Here is a 17,419-nt window from a genome sequence, read left to right as displayed (position 1 = left end):
CTGATCACTCTCTGTAAAATAGCCATGCCTCACCCATCATTACAATTTACCTCACTGTCTCTCTTACCTTGCTTTGTTTTTTTTGCCCATGGTAGTTATCCCTATATAATATTTGTTTGCTCGCTTATTTATTGGCTTTCCCGAATACTGTAAGCTCTATGAAGGCAGGCTATTTAGCTTTTCTGAAAAAAGACGTGTCCCTGCTGCCTAGGATCTTGTCAAGCAAGCGTCAGTTGGCTCTAAAATGTTGAATGAATGAATGAATGAATGAATGAATGTTATAGAGAATATCTTTACATTCTGAGTTAATGGGAATGCTTTTTTGGTTTCCCCACTAAGCCTAAGGCTGTGTAGTTGATATTTAAAGTTTATTTAAATCTGTCTTCTCTATTTATTTTAAAAGATTTTAAGTAATCCCTATACCCAACATGGGCTTGAATTTACAATCCCCAAATCAAGAGTCACTTGCTCTACTGACTGAGCCAGGCAGGCACCCCCCAAATCTGTCTTGTTTAACTCAATAAAAAGATTTTTAAAAAACCCTGAACTTTAAAAAAGTTTCAGTTCACTGGTTTAGTTTATTTTCATTATTTTTTTTTTTCTGGGTAGTAGGCCCAAGTAGATGGAATAGTATCAGCATCTGAGTCTTAAACATTGTGTTACTAAAGTTTAGTGTTTGGCTTTGTGTCTCGTCACCATCTCATTGCTTTTTTTTTTCTCAATACTTCTTTGTTTTGTTTCATTTTGAATGAAACACCTACACAGAGAAGTGCACAAAATACAAATGGATAGCTCAATGACTTCAGACAAAGTAAAACCCCTGAGAGCACTGTCCAGGTCAAAACATGGAACATTGCCCACACTCAGAAGTACAAATTGTACCCTTTTTCTCAATCACTATTGCCCTGCTCTGACTTCTAGCACTATAATTTAGTTGTATTTGTGTTTTTTCCATCATATGATTAAAATCATACAATAAGTATTCTTTCACCTGCATTCTTTTAACATTATAAAATTCATACATGTTGTTACTTATAAATGTAGTTAGTCCATTTTTATTATTGTGTTATGATATTTCATTGTGGGAATATACCACTACTTCCAGAATTCGTAATCCCCTCTGCTTGCACACCAAACAGGGACAATTGTAATATGCTGTTTACTCCTTTTTTCCTTCCCCATAGAGAGTTTTCCAGCTCCTTTTCCATCACTAAACATAATTATTGCCTCTTACTTTCCTTTTTTTCTTGACTTTTCAAGGCCTCTCTTTTTCCTTAGCCTTTCTGCTCTTAATCACAGTGTCCTTGTTCCATTTTTTTTCCCCTCCAGGAGCCCGCCCTAGCCTCCTCCTTCCCTGACCATCTAATGCAGAATATTATAACAAAGAAGAAAATACAGTAATCACAAGCTAAAGTACTATACAAATGAACTGTGAATTTTAATTTTTTAATTTGTTGAAAATATACTGTTCACAGAAATATTTTAGATTTAGAGTGGTGTTTCTTATGCTATAACTTTATATTTAAGAGACATGGGTTAGTTCTTCTTAATTCTTCAAAATTCTCATATTTAAAAAAATTATTTCCGATGATGTAACAGAATTAAAGCAATTAAAAAATAAATGTATTTTATGTACATAAATATATTTAGGTGTTTATATGATTCACATAAATTGAATCATTCCCTTAGGGGGATATTTCACATTATCTTTTCATGGAAACTTAAGCTAAAAATAAGGAATTTAGAATACTTTGGTTTCCTGGGTGGCTCAGTCAGTTAAGCGTCTGACTTCAGCTCAGGTCATGATCTCATGGGTTGGTGAGTTTAAGTCCTGCATGGGGCTCTTTGCTGGCTTTTTCAGAGCCTGTTTCAGATTCTGTCTCCCTCCCTCTCTGCCCCCCCCCCCCACTCACGTTCTGTCTCTCTTTCTCAAAAATAAACTTAATAAAATAAAATACTTTGGGTTCCATTTGGCATTTACTTCAAGAATTTGCTCAAATTTTGTGATAAATTTTGGCATTGCTATCTTATAACAGCAGGAATAATTTGAAGTGTTAATCTAAATTTAAATATTAAGGTTACATAATCCACAACAAACATCTTTATTGACCTCCTGATTCAACTAAGTATTACTCACTTTTGCTTTAAAAATGAGATTTCTGGGGCGCCTGGGTGGCTCAGTCGGTTAAGCATCCAACTTCAGCTCAGGTCATGATCTCTCGGTCTATGAGTTCGAACCCCACGTCGGGCTCTGTGCTGACCGCTCAGAGCCTGGAGCCTGTTTCAGATTCTGTCTCCCTCTCTCTCTGACCCTCCCCCGTTCATGCTCTGTCTCTCCCTGTCTCAAAAATAAATAAACATTAAAAAATAAATAAATAAATAAATAAAAGAAAAAAAATGAGATTTCTGCTGACAAGTATTTGGTGGAAATTTTCATTTTCCATTTTCTGTTGTAAATGGATAGGAAACTGCCAGTCTTATTTTGTTGGTTCCATGTTTTGAAATAATTAAACTATTTCAAAGTGTAACCTGTAGAGAGTCTGGGGTGAAGATGCTCCAGTATCTCAAATGAACAATGATTAAAATCAGCCCTCTTTTGAATATCAAATGGACTCAAAGCAATAGCTTTAACATTCACTTATAACTTAATACTTGTAAATGGTGTTTCAGAAACAAATAAAAACAAAGTTACTCACTATCCTCACATCTGCACCAAACTCAGAAGTAAATAACTTATAATACTACATTATTAAATGAGAAAACAATAGCTTTCCAGGAAGGAAGGTTAGTTTTTCAGATGTCACTGCTGGTGGTTGATTTGTTTTGAGATATAACACAGGTAAAGTGACTTTTTCTAAGTTCTTATTGAGCCATAATATGAATCTATATAAGCTAATCTAATTCATGTTAAATATATATGTATAATTTAACTTAAAAGTTATGAAGAATTATTTTTCCTTCTCATGACTCATTCTCTTAGAACAAAAATCTCTGTAGTAAAGTGTTATAATTGTGTGTGTAACTCTATGGTTATATGCAAATATATTTTATGTAAATTTGAGTATTTTATAGGAAACTAAGTTGTGAAATACTTAACATACATCTTCTGGTTAAAACTTCTGAAAGTGGATAAGTCACAAGAAACCTTTCTTGAGACAGCGATAGAGCTGGACAACTTTGAAGAGCTTCCACTTAAATAAACCCATTGAAAAAATGTACTTGTCTGTATTCCCTCCTGAAATTACATTCAAACCACATTCAAGGAGTTAGAGATATAATTCACAAGGACAAATAGAATGAGATGACAGGCAACATTTATAAATGTTTCAATTGCTATTCTGACTGATAAATTTGAATTCAGTTACCTAACTTAGTGAGATTGGGGGGCAAGCACTATTTTTGGAAGAACTTCAGCAATTGGAACCACCTGAAAATTGCAATCAATTTCCTCATAAAATAGTTTCTGATCTTTGATGGGCAGTTAAGCAGAGGTGGACCCTCCAGTTATAGTAATGCTGTTGAAGGGTACTGAAGCATTTGATGGGTATGTGTGTATGTATGTTATGGACAATGTGTTGGAGCTGGGGGTGATGTGGCAAAAGGAGACTAGATGATTCCTGTAGATTTCTACCCCGTAGAATATCTGTGATTCAAATATTATACAATTCCCTCCTTATTTATAAGCCTATGATAGTTTTTTTTTAATGCTTATTTATTTTGAGAGAGAGAGAGAGAATGAGAGAGACAGCAGGAGTTGGGGAGGGGCAGAAAGAGAGGGAACGAAAGAGAATCTCAAGCAGGCCCCAACACGGGGCTCAATCTTACAAACCATGAGATCATGAGATCATGACCTGAGCTGAAATCAGGAGCTGGACACTCATCTGACTGAGCCACTCAGGCACCCCAACCTATGATATTTCTATATCATTACTGAAAAAATATGAACTGTCATCCTGTGGTTAATAACAACTAAAAACTTGAATTTTACAATTTTTTGAGCATATACTCAATAGTAATTACTTATTATTTTACCTCTTAAAGAAACATCACAATCTGATGGTTGTTTAAAATAAAGAAAATAGGTCATTTATCACAAATATCTTGCATAAATGCTTGAATTGTGTTGTAGTTAGTGCCAATATCTCAGTTTATCAGCAAATGCTGGGGCTTTAGCGTTAGAGAAAGATAGGCATAAAGAAAGAAAAAAATTAGAAGTCATATTTTAAAAAGCTATAAATTGGTCTGACGTGATTTTCTGTCTAGAGTCACATAGACTTAGTTTGAATCCTGAATTGTCATTTTCTAGCTGTATAATAGCACATTGTTTATCTCTTTGGAGCCTTGGTTTCTTTACTGATAATATGGGGAAATAAAAACAGGGAAATAGCATCTAAGCACAGGGCTATTGTGAGTATTTAATGAGATTAAGCACGTGAAGGATTTAGCACATTTCCTTGTAAATGCTTAATAAGTGTTGGCTATTAATGATATTAATGATAGAATGATGTTAACATTATAGAATGTTACCCCCCATGCATAGCAGATGTACCCTATGATAGCTGCTATGACATACAATAGTAAGCTCTAGATCTCCTAGAAAATCTCCTAGAAAATCTCTGTTGGTAGATGTTCCATGGAATTCTATGAAAGAATGGGATAACAATCAATTTCTCATGCATCTCAGAAAAATAGCAAATAGAGATTCAACATATACAGATAATGATCACTATTTTGACATTGTCCTAGAGAAGGTGAATAAGAGGCAGCATCTGTGCTAGAAAATCTGGTCTTCTATATTCATTTGGTTATATAAGTAGCTATTGTTAGGTTATATCACTGTGTAGGGGTTCAGCTGGCATAACAAGATGCTGAAGTGTTTTAAATGTATGAGCCTGGTATTCCTGTGTGACTAAAGGCATTGTTTACTAATGACATTAAGTGTAGGGTAGCTCATTTAAAAAAATTGGTCTATTGTATAAAATGAGCCTGCTTTAAAATAAGACCATGTATTTTATTTAATCCGAAAATTAATGTTCCTGAAGAAAATACAAACCCATTTCAATGGTTACCATGCAATTCTAATAAAAATATCTGGCAAAAATGATCAGCAATTACTTACTGTTAAGCCTATTTTACTTGTACTGAATGGAGGGAGACTTTTTAAAATTTTAATTTAAGGAATATATAATAGTAGGAATCCAGAATCCTAATGTTCACAGAGAGTAATGGTTTATTAACTACAATTCATATACTCTGTGACTAGGTGTGAATTCTTTTGAGCTTTAACATAAAAAAGCAACAAGCAGTGCTAGTTTGCTTAAAAAGAAACTGACTTCTGTTATAACTGGTTGCTATAAAACATTTTTTTCAAGTTAGGTTAAAAAAAAGTAGGAATAATCTAGCAAATGGTTACAAAACGAAAAGCAAATCAATCAATACTTATATTGTTAATTTCCAGCCTCACCTCAGACATCAAGTTTTCTGATTATATATAATGTAAAAAGCATAGTCATAGAAGTAAAACAAAGAAGAGGGAGAAATCAATTATTTCTTCATATACCATGAGAATACCTTTTTAGGCTTGCAAAGCTTAACTACTAACACACTCAGAAAGAGCATTCTTCATATAGTGGGTATAAAAATGGCCTAATTTGAAAGACAAAGTGTTGGCCATGCATACCCAGTAGGTTCTATTCAGCAAACTCTTGAGATTTCATGTTGACATAATGAAATATTGTACTATTCCTTGTAGGCTAAATTTTTCTTTACCTCCTTAAATCAATAGCCTAATAATATTTTGTCCAACTCTGACTGCATCTAAATTTGAAGTTGCTTTACTGAAAATTGCAGGTTTACTGCTCTCAAGTTACTCACCCTTTCTTTTTACTTCCCTTTCAGATCTTTCCTCCAAATCTTTTAGAACTAGTCTTTAGAATACATATAATACACATTAATAAGAATCACTTAAGCATAACTATTTTCTTTGGGTGCCAGGGAAGATGTCCATCTTTCTTAGTGTTGGCAATTGGTTTAATTTCTTCAGGCTCTTTAATAAAATAAACGTTGGTGTCCAATGTGATTATTCTTGTATTAGCTAGGTAATTTCTCTGGGGTAGGTGACAATTTAATTCAATAATAAGCTATTATGTGTGTAGGGGAAGGGCATTTTGGGCAGAATCTTGATTAGTTTTCACAAGATTCAACGTACTGTATATTTATAAACCAATATCTTAAGTTCTTGAATCTGTATTGCTAAAGGGTTCAGAAATTTTAAATTCTCAGGTCCCCACCTAATGATAGTGGTTTTTTTTAGATTACATTTAAATATGAAAATTTTCAAATAGACACAAAAGTAGAAAGAAAAGTAAAATGAATCTCTGTGTACCAATCATCCAAATTCAACAGTTATCAAGACTACCATGATTGCTTCATAATTTTTACTTTGTAGGAGTATTTTATATAAGCTTTTCTTGAAGAATAACAAACTACAGAAAAGTGCACGAACCATAAGAACATAACCCTATGAGCATCTGTATCAAGAAGCAGAACAGCAGCAGATCCCCAAAAGTCTTCTTATGCTCCCTTCTAGTCATTACTCCCAACTTCAAGGGAAACTGATATTATGACCTCTATCATCATTAATTAGTTTTGCCTATTTTTGGAATTTTGTATAAATAAAATCATGTAGTACGGACTCTTTTGTGTCTGTCTTCATGTCCTCAATATTATGAGATTCGTCCATGCTGTAGCAGCCTGCTGGAGTTTGCTCTTGTTGTATGGTATTCAGTTGTATGGATAGGCCATTATATACCCATTTTACTGTTGAACATTTGGATTGTTTCCAGTTTCTGGCTTTAAAAATATTGCTGCCATTAGCATTCTTTTACATGCCTTTTGGTGAACATATGTGAACATCTCCTTATGTATACATGTGCTGAATTATTTTTAGAATTTTAATGTTTATTTTTTAGAGAGAGAGACAGTGCGAGTTGGGGAGAGACAGAGAGAGAGAGGGAAACACAGACTCTGAAGCAGGCTCTAGGCTCTGAGTTATCAGCACAGAGCCTGATGCAGGGCTCAAACTCACACACTGTGTTATCATGACCTGAGCCAAAGTCGGACCATTAACCAGCTGAGCCACCCAGGTGCCCCCATGTACTGAATTATTTTAAAGTAAATTCCAGAAATTGTCATTTTACCTTTGTATGTTTCAGCATACTTTGGCATGCATCTCGACAAAGTATGGACATTTTCTCACATAATAATCACTGTTGCTTGTTATCATTGGATGCCTTGTCTAATTAAAATGCATGGAAAAATACTGAAGTTGAAATATACCAAAGCTGATAGTAGTTTTCTTTAGTTCTGATGGACAGATCAAATAACCAACAAGCATTTATTAAACTCTTTTTTGCCAGATCATCTAACTCATCTGTTTGGCAGTTTTTTGTTTTTGTTTTTGTTTTTTTTGCTTTTTAAATGTTTATTTTTGAGAGAGAGCACAAGCAGAGGAGGGACAGGGAGAGGGGAATGGAGGATCCTGAAGTGGGGTCTGCACTGACAGCACAGAGCCTGACATGGGGCTTGAACTCATGAACTGCGAGACCATGACCTGACCCAGAGTCAGACGCTCAATCGACAGAGCCACCCAGACACCTCTGGCAGTATTCTCACTCATAAACTCAATTACTGATTGGAATTTAAGGGGAGAAAATAATTCCTTTTGATAAATTGCTAGCAATGGAACTGTTTATATTAGGTATCATATACTAATAATTCAACTCACGAACAAAATGGGCTGTGGAGCATACTTTAATGAATACTGACTTAAGTGACTTTTTCCAAGTGTAAATGTTACTTCTACAGGATTTCTGACAAATGTTTAAAATAAATTATTGATAGTAATCAATATATTATATATACCATAATGATTATATATATTATAGAAAATATATGATATTGTGTATATTATATAAATATATTTAATAATAGATAATATATAGGGACACTTGGGTGGCTCAGTTGGTTAAGCATCTGACTTCGGCTCAGGTCATGATCTTGTGGTTCCTGAGTTAAGCCCTGCGTCAGGCTCTGCGTTGACAGCTCAGAGCCTACTTCAGATTCTGTGTCTCCCTCTCTCCCTGCCCCTCCCCCACTTGCACTCTGTCTCTTTCTCTCAAAAATAAACATTAAAAAAAATTTTTTTAAAGAATAGATAATATATATTGATTAAAATTATTTAACATATAATTGAGATAGCTTTAATTAATTAGTACTTAAGACATTCAAAGAGATATCTTCACTAACATTTCCTACATCTGGTTTCATTGTTTTATGAACATACTGTCAATGGAAAGAAATGATCTTTTTTGCTTGGGATATATGATAATGATTAAATAATTTAGAATACCTTTGCTGATATAATCTTGGTCCATGTTCTCAGGTTGAACCACTCCTATTTTATAGATTGATTTTTTTTGCTCGGATTTTCCTTATTACTTTATCACTCCAAACATTAAAACATGTTTTAGAACTTGCCTCAAATTCTGATTTTCTAATGCATTTGCTGTGTGATCCTGATCAAGCAATGACTTCTCTGAGGCCCAGTTTTCTTGTCTAAATCATATTGTAGTAATTCCCACCTCTTTTTTTCATATTTATTTAAAAATAATTCAGGGCACCTGGGTGGCTCAGTCGGTTGAGCGTCAGACTTCAGCTCAGGTCATGATCTCACAGTTCATGAGTTGGAGCCCCACGTCAGGCTCTGTGCTGACAGCTCAGAGTCTGGAGCCTGCTTTGGTTTCTGTGTCTTTGGCTCTCTCTGCCCCTCCCCCACTTGTGCTCTGTCTCTCTCTGAAAAATGAATAAATGTTAAAAAAAATTTTTTAAATAATTGTAATATTTATCATGAAGATTTTTCTAGAAACTCACACTAAATATAAAAATTCGTATATTAATATGCTATTTCAATAGTTTGAAGTTCTAAAATCAAAAGACTGGCATAAACACAGTAGAAACTATTTAAGCTGTCTGCTTTTGTTTTGAATCTTGTTTTCTTTTGACTTTCGGTCATTTAAAACAGTAAAACAACATCAACAAGACAATAGCTATGATTTACTGACCCTTACTGCGTACCAAGTATTGTGTTTGTTAGTTCATGTAAAATGTTTGTAATCTTTACAACAATGCTGTAAGGTAGCTTAATATCAATTGTAATAATTTATGCCTGTTTTACAAATGAAGAGATTGACATTCAGAGAAGTTAAATAAGTTTTACATTGTCACATAGCTGGTAAGTAGTAGAGACAAAATTCCAACTCATTTTTCTTCTCATTAGCTAGGTCAAGATTTCCTTTATACAATGTAAACTCACTTTATTCTGCTATTGCGTCTGTACAAATAGACTTGTGAGCACTATGATGTAGTTATGTTAGTTTTCAGTACATTTTTAAAGAAATGTCAGTAAATAATGCTATTTTACCAACCTCATGGGGTGTCAGGTTGTAAAAAATTAAATATTAATGTTCTTTTTATGTCTGTAAACAGAGCCATAAACAATTTAATAAATTTTCATATTATATGTGAAATTAGCATATTTTAGGAACTCATTTTTACAAGTTGATAACTTTTAAATACAGGCTACAAAATTTTTTAAATAATTAAATCTTATCTAAAATTTACCCATCTATTGTGATGTGTTAAGGTGTTAACTGCATGCACAGAAGGCACTAAGCACCCTTGATTAACTGCCAGGCCACATTTTTTCGTGGAACTAACAATGTATAGAATCTGAGCATTCATTTTTAAGAAAAGTGTCATTAAAAGTTCTGTTGCGAAATGTTTGCCTCTGCAATGAGGAGCTGTGTAATGTGGCTGTTCGGAAATCACATTCCTAATGATTTATCTACCTCCTCATCAGTTTAATATCAAATTATATTTCATCCTTCCTACCTTCTTAGAAGCCTTGAGTATAAAGAGTAAAGAATTTTTGATGGAACAATTCATAAAGCCTGAAAACATTTGCCTTGTATAGTTATAGCTCTAATCTTACTTCTGATTAAAGATTGAGGTTATTAGTAAATTGAAGGTCCCTTATTTCCCATGTGTTAAATAAAGTATTAGTGCTCTCAACCAAGTAAGGGATTACTTTGGGGGAAATCAGGTATATTTTCTAGTCCTGCTTGTGTGTTTTCTTATGGCCAATGTTTTTAAAGGTCCCAGGGGATTAGAGTGTGTGGGGGACACGTGTGTGGGGGGGGGGGGACACTATTTCTGTTCGTAGGGAGGTAAGGAGTAGGACAGAGAGGAGAAAAGCGTGTTTAGGGAAAGTAGGGAGAGGAAAAGAGAACACATCAAAGAGAGAAACTTAAAAAAATTGTTTTTTGGGGCACCTGGGTGGCTCAGTTGGTAAAGGCGGCCAACTTCAGCTCAGGTCATGATCTCGGGGTCCAACAGTTCGAGCCCCATGTCGGGCTCTGTGCTGACAGCTCAGAGCCTGGAGCCTGTTTCAGATTCTGTGTCTCCCTCTTTCTGACCCTCCCCCGTTCATACTCTGTCTCTCTCTGTCTCAAAAATAAATAAACGTTAAAAAATTTTTTTTAAATTGTTTTTTAATGTTTATTTCCGAGAGAGAGAGAGAGAGAGAGAGAGAGAGAGAGAGAAAGAGAGACAGAGCACGTGCGGGGGAGGGGCAAAGAGCGATCAGGAGACAGAATCTAAAGCAGGCTTCAGGCTCCAAGCTGTCAGCCCACAGCCCAGTATGGGGCTCCACCCCAAGAACCGTGAAATCATGACCTGAGCAGAAGTTGGAGGCTCAACCGACTGAGCCACCCAGGAGGGAGAAACTTTCAAACTGAGATTGCTAAGTATACAGGGGCATTACTTCTGAGATAATACTTTCCCACTGTTAGAAAAGAGATGCTGGAAGCTGTTGGCTAATATGTAGTGTAGGGGATTTGGATATTTGGATCTAATATCAGGTCCACTTGTAAATCAAAGATTCTAGAAATCCATAACTCTAAATGATATGAAACTGGTTAGAGGTCCTTGGATGGCAGTTATGAATTAGATCGAGTTCAAAGGGGGAGAGGTTTTTATTCTCCTTGCATGGCTACAAGAACAGTTTCAAACACATGATAATAATAGTGCTTTGTCTTACAAGATGAAAGTTTGACTCCACTTTTCGTTCTCTATTACCAACAGTAATTCAATTAAAATTTTATTTCAAGCTCATCTTCTGTCAGAAGCTTTGTCTTTGGTATGCTTGAATTCTAATATATCCTATGTAAGTCATTCAAACTAGTGAGCATCTCATTTGGCAAAAAGAATACAGTTGTTTTTTTCATAAACAGCAGTTTGGAAAACTGGGTAGAGAACAAACTGTTCACTTAGCATTGCAGTTACTTTGTTCTTTTTCTCTGTGATATGCTCTAATTTTATTACCACAAACAAATGAAAGGCGTAGGGATGGGAAGTAGGGTACAGGCCATATTCTGAACTGGCTTTCAATTGTGACTTGTTCTGATTCCATTTGTACATTCAAAAATGGCTATTTTGAAATTAAATTTGCTTGGCATATCTAGGCTATCATTTGCTTTTGTTTTGTGGAGCTATCTTCATTCTGTGGGATGATAGGATTCAGGTCTAGCTGGTCACTCTATCATTTCAGTGGTTGAAGCTTATTCTCACTGAGATTGTATTATGTTTAGGAATTCACTTTCTCTTTTAGCTGTGGATGAACATCGTTATTAACTCTAATTCTTCCTCAAGTGTTATCTTTCTGCAATTTGCATCAGTATCACTTGGGACGATTGTTAGATTCTAGCACAAATTTACAGAATCAAAAACATAGGGATCTGAATTTTAAACATATTTCCAAACAGGTAATTCTTATTTAGCCTAATATTTAAAAGTCATGATCATTTGAGTTAGTCTGTGTTGCCTCTCCCCTTTCACTAGCTTTCCAAAGAAAAGTCTAATATTCTTACACCAGTCTTGCTCTCTCCTCTCAGTCCTGAGTCTTTCTTGAACCGAGGCAAATCCCCTGGTTGATCCATGAATTTTTCCCCTTGTAACCAGATGTAGAAACCAAACATGTCACAAGAATACTGTGGTGGCTAAAATTTTACGTGCTGATTTGGCTAGGCTATGGTGCCTGGCTGTTTGGTTAAATATTAGTCTAATGTTGCAGTGAAGGTATTTTGTAGATGTACTTAACATCTACAGTTGTTGACATTAAGTAAAGGAGATTGCCCTTGATAATGTGAGTGGACTTCCTCCAGTCAGCTGGCTTAAGACCAGAACCTGACATTTCCCAGGCAAGAAGGAATTCTGTCTCAAGATTATGATATAGAAATCCTGCCTGAGCTTCCAGCCTGCTGGTCTGCCCTACAGATTTCCAATCTCAGACTAGCCAGCTCCCAGAAATGTGTAAGGCAATCCCTTAAAATTTCTTTGTATGTATGTATGTATATGTGTGTACAATATAAAAATCAGTAAATAATCTATATCAATATCTATGTATCTATCTATCTAATCTATCATGGTCTTGTATTGGTTCTGTTTCTTTAAGAACCCAGACAGGTACAAGTACCTCCACATGCCATGTGACTCTCATGTTCAGGGGCTAATGTTCTCAGATCTCCTTAGTAATGCCCCCACTATGTGTCTGTGTAGTCAATAGCACTAACTTCTGTCTTCAATCTTATATTACTGGTTGCTTCCCCACAGCTGGTCTGTAGGATAAGGCTTTATACTGAACAATGAATTCATACTTTTCTACCATTCAGCTCATCTAATTCCTAATTAATGTTTGTTTCCTATATTTTCTGATTCTGACTCCATTTAACAGACTAATACCGAAGCTATACATGTAGGATACAACATTATTTACATGGCTTTATCTTATTGATTGATTGAGAGAGGGAGAGAAAGTGTGCAAGCAGGAGCAAGTGAGGGAGGGGCAGAGGGAGAGTGAGAGAGAGAATCCCAAGCAGACTCCACTCCCAGTACAAAGCCTGATGTGGTGTCAATTTCACAACCAACTGACTGTGAGATCATGACCTGAGCCAAAACCAAGAGTCAGATGCTTAATTGACTGAGCCACCCAGGAGCTCTCTATGGCTCTGTCTTTGCAACCAGAGCAGTTCCCCTAGGACCCAACTCATTTTAGGGTACAGGTATCATTTTGGATCCTCTCTGTACCTCTGCTTTTTCCTCTTGTCTTTTCCTAATTTTCCAAGCAGATCATTATGCTTTGATTCTACAGATTGGTTTGGCAACAAAAATATCCTTGCTCTCTGCCAAATTTTTGGGTCAAGCTTGAAAAGTGTAAGTGTAAAGAGAGAAATTATTTCCATCTTAGCAATTAGCCTCAGAATTCCTCTCATGGTGAGGAACTTTTTGGGTAAAAAGCTCATATGCAATAAATTGTATTTTGTTGCAAGAGTGTGGCAGTTGCCAAGGTCATATATTATAGTTGGAGGTAATATACTATAGCGGTTTAAAGAAGTTCTAGAATCAGACTGTATTGGTTCAAATCCCAGCCTACTACTTATTAGCTGTGTGAACTTCGAAAAATTACTAGACCTTTTGGTTTCTCGTCTGTAAAAAGGCTGATAATAGTTCCTAGGATTTTTCTGAGGAATAAATGGAGTGATACCTGTAAAACACATAGCACAGTGCCTGAAATATGTGAAATACTCAATAGATGGTAGCTGTTATTATTTTCATTGTCAGAAGACGGAAAGGTCCTCCACATGGGACACAGGGAAAGAGAAAGGAGGACAGGGGTTCAAGACGATCCGGAAAAACCTGGGACTTACAACACTAAGATGACAGAATGATTAAAACTAGTTCAGATTTAATATTTCACAGGAAATTGTTTGAATTGCTGAGATACAAGCCTTTTCCTTTCCTCCTCTTCCAAGTCAGTAAAATCTACTGAAGTCATTAATCCTCCACGCTATTAGTAGCGTGTGTGTTTAACACTGGTGAGGGTGTAGAGTTTCACGTCCAGATTAAACTATGCATTATAGAGATAATATACACGGTGGCAAGAAACACGGTGGCCGAAGAGTCTGAGAACCTGAGCCCGTCACTAATTTGCTGGAATTTTTGTAAGAGTTTTATATTTTGTAACAGATCAAGACAAGCTTGCTCAGGTAAAAAGCACGGGAAATCCCCAGCTGATATCTGGGTTGAATGAGTAATTTGTTTCTTTTCATATTTTTTTCGGAAAATGGAACATGCCTTTGATAGTACTCTCTATCGCTCATTCTCTGAAGGGTGTCATACGCATGCCAAGACTAACACGGTCACGTTAGTTACTACTACGATGGTCACTCAAAGGTAATTTGAATCTTTACTTGCACCTGTAGAACAAAAAAGGGGCTCAAAGTTGTGTTCCCAAGCCATGCTCTCTAAAATACACGTTACTGGCTCTGGCAAGATGGCGGCGCCCGAGAAGTTACCGTTTCCGGAGAAACCAAGCCACAGAAAGTACAGGGCCGCCCTGAAGAAGGAGAAACGAAAGAAACGGCGGCAGGAACTCGCTCGACGGAGAGACTCGGGACTCTCCCAGAAGGAGGAGGAGGCTGCTTTTATTGAAGAACAACACCCAGAAGAAGAGATGCTGTCGGAGACCGAGAGGCAAAAATTACACGAGGCGTGGCTGCTTCGGGAGCAGAAGGCACAAGAAGAATTCCAAATCAAGAAGGAAAAGGAAGAGGCAGCTAGAAAACGGCAGGAAGAACAGGAGAGAAAGTTGAAGGAAGAGTGGGAAGAGCAGCAGAGAAAGGACAGAGGAGAGGAGGAGCAGCAGAAGCTCCAGGAGAAGAGAGAAAGGGAGGAAGCTGTGCAGAAGACGCTGGAGCAGGCTGAAAGCGAGTTGGGAAATGGTGCCACATGGCAGAACCCAGAACCACCCACGGCCTTAAGGGTAATGGAAAAAGATCGAGCTAACTGTCCGTTCTACGGTAAAACAGGAGCGTGCAGATTTGGAGACAGGTGTTTGCGTAAACACAATTTCCCGTCGTCGAGTCCCACGCTTCTGATTAAAAGCATGTTTACGACATTTGGAATGGAGCAGTGCAGACGGGATGACTATGACCCCGATGCGAGCCTCGAGTACAGTGAAGAGGAAACCTACCAGCAATTCCTGGACTTCTATGATGACGTGCTGCCCGAGTTCAGGAGCGTGGGGAAAGTGATCCAGTTCAAGGTCAGCTGCAACTTCGAACCTCACCTGAGGGGCAACGTGTACGTTCAGTATCAATCGGAAGAAGAATGCCAAGCCGCCCTTTCTCTGTTTAACGGACGATGGTACGCAGGACGGCAGCTTCGGTGCGAATTCTGCCCCGTGACCCGATGGAAAATGGCAATTTGTGGCTTATTTGAAATACAACAATGTCCAAGAGGAAAACACTGCAACTTTCTTCATGTGTTCCGAAATCCCAACAATGAGTTTTGGGAAGCTAATAGAGACATCTTCCTGTCTCCAGATCGGACTGGCTCCTCCTTTGGCAATGGCTCGGACAGGAGAGAGAGGACTGGCCACCGGGACGAATACTACTGGAGGCCCGGGAGGCGGAGAAGCCCTAGTCTATCGCATTCCTACGAGAGAAGCGGGGAAGCTGAGAGGAAAAGGAAAAGCAGTCACCGGGGGAAGAAGTCTCACAAACACACGTCAAAGAGTCGCGAGAGGCACAGTTCACGCAGTAGAGGAAGAAAAAGGGACCGCAGCCGGATCCGCGGCAGCCGCAGCCAGAGTTCCTTCGGGTCCAGGAGTCCTGGCGGGAAGAGGTCAGGCAGCAGAGACAGAAGTACTCAGAGTCCCAAATCCAATTTTGTTCTTTAAAAAAAAAAAGAAATACACCTTACACATCTTGTAATTTCTCTGAGGGATCTTACTTCTTTGTTAAAGAAATAAATGTAGCCTTTGTAGCTAAGGACTCACCTTCTTCCCTCTCCCACTCTCATTCTTGTATTTTTGCATTACAAAAGAACAGGTCCAGAGAAGGGGCTCTCAGCACAAAGAAGGAAGGAAGAGAATCTAAAAGGGGCAATGAATGACAAATTTGTCTTTAGTAGTGATAGGGAGAAAGAGAGGAAAACAGAAAACGAACATTAAAAGCTTTTTTTCCCCTTGCTATATCCAGAAAATCTAAAAGAAAAAGAAGACTGTGGAATCCAATCATTTATGTCTCTTTTCTTGAGAGGGACTGATCATCATCCATTAACACATGTTAATGTTTAATTAATTTTTGATAATGCAGGTTAATACTGAATGTGTAATGTGAGCTATATTTTACATTTTTTACACATTTACATAATGACAAACTGGAGTTGCTGACATGCTGAGAAGGACAGCACAAGAAAAGGCAATTATAGGCTGATAGTCCTAATAAACATATCATATATGAGATTATGCTAGCTCATAAAATGATTTAGGGAATATAACTTCTATGCATATATTCTTTGGAAGATTGTATATGACTGGAACCTTTACTCCCTGAATGTTTGCAGTTCATTAGTGGTATCATTTGGGCTTGGAGTTTTCAAATGTGGCAAGATTTTTTATTTGGATTAAATTTCTTCAATAGTAGTTGACTATCTAGATGATTCTATTTCTGCCTAAATCAGTTTTATAAGTTACATGTTTCTAGAAATTTTCCGTTTTTGTCTAAATATTCAAATGTTTTGGTATGAAGTTGTTCCTGATATTCTTGTATATTTTTGATGTTTGCAGTGTCTCTGATAATTTCCTCAATTATATATTTTAACACTAGCAATTTGTACTAGCTTATTGTCTCTATATAATTCTTGAATAGAACAGAATTCTCTTTCTTTCATATCACTTTCTGCAAAATGTCTACTGCTTTTTACCACGAGAATAGCATGGTGGATTAAATAAAGATGAACACAAATTCATAGAAATCCCCCAAGAGTGGGGTCTAGTTATCTTTGCTTTGAATCTAGGATGGTCAATGACTACATTAACAAAGGGTATAAGATATGAGAAAAGGGACCCTTTGACTATTTCTGGGCCTTGCTTTTTTTTTTTTTTTTTTAAGAGGAATTATAGTTTCCACTCTCCCCTCTCAGAACCCTGAACCCCTGTGGAAAACATCCTACTTCTTAGTGGAAGACATCACCTGGAGAGGCTCTGGGGTTACAGGAGATACAGAAGTTTCCTGCTGAGCCTAGCCTTTCAGCCATCCTGGTCAAGGTACTAGGGAAGTGAGTGAGGCCATCTAAAACTTACTAAACCAGACTAGAAGCTCGCTGAATGTCCCCGAGTAACTCTGCTGATGCCATGTAGAAAAGAAAAAGTTGACAACCCAATCCTGCCTGAATTTTTGACCCACTAAATTGTGAGATATAAATAAAATGGTTACTGTTTACACACTAAGTTTTGGGG

The 17,419-nt window shown here is 37.0% G+C and overlaps 2 protein-coding genes across 5 annotated transcripts in view; one reads left to right on the top strand and one right to left on the bottom strand.

Annotated features, from left to right (window-relative positions):
- The window catches only part of ELAVL2 (ELAV like RNA binding protein 2), a 201,184-nt gene extending 185,533 nt beyond the window's left edge, over positions 1-15,651 (bottom strand). For 2 of the 4 annotated variants that reach the window (XM_053205030.1, XM_027039242.2), the window contains exon 1: positions 15,149-15,649. The gene's annotated coding sequence lies outside the window, so the exon portion shown is untranslated. Of the gene's footprint in view, positions 1-15,148 lie in introns of all 4 variants that reach the window. The other 2 variants (XM_053205029.1, XM_027039236.2) reach the window with 2 other exon arrangements.
- Positions 13,111-16,600, top strand: LOC106988424 (U2 small nuclear ribonucleoprotein auxiliary factor 35 kDa subunit-related protein 2-like). Its single transcript, XM_053205028.1, has one exon. The coding sequence runs from the start codon at positions 14,414-14,416 to the stop codon at positions 15,854-15,856; it is 1,443 nt and encodes a 480-aa protein (XP_053061003.1). The 5' UTR covers positions 13,111-14,413; the 3' UTR covers positions 15,857-16,600.
- Positions 16,601-17,419: the final 819 nt, after the last annotated feature.

Source organism: Acinonyx jubatus, chromosome D4, assembly GCF_027475565.1.
Source record: "Acinonyx jubatus isolate Ajub_Pintada_27869175 chromosome D4, VMU_Ajub_asm_v1.0, whole genome shotgun sequence".
Taxonomy (NCBI): domain Eukaryota; kingdom Metazoa; phylum Chordata; class Mammalia; order Carnivora; family Felidae; genus Acinonyx; species Acinonyx jubatus.
Note: the sequence above shows the minus strand (reverse complement) of the source record. Positions and strands in the feature narration are given on the sequence as shown.

Coding starts and splice junctions, on each gene's coding strand:
- LOC106988424 (XM_053205028.1), top strand. CDS start 14,414: ATGCTCTCTAAAATACACGTTACTGGCTCTGGCAAGATGGCGGCGCCC.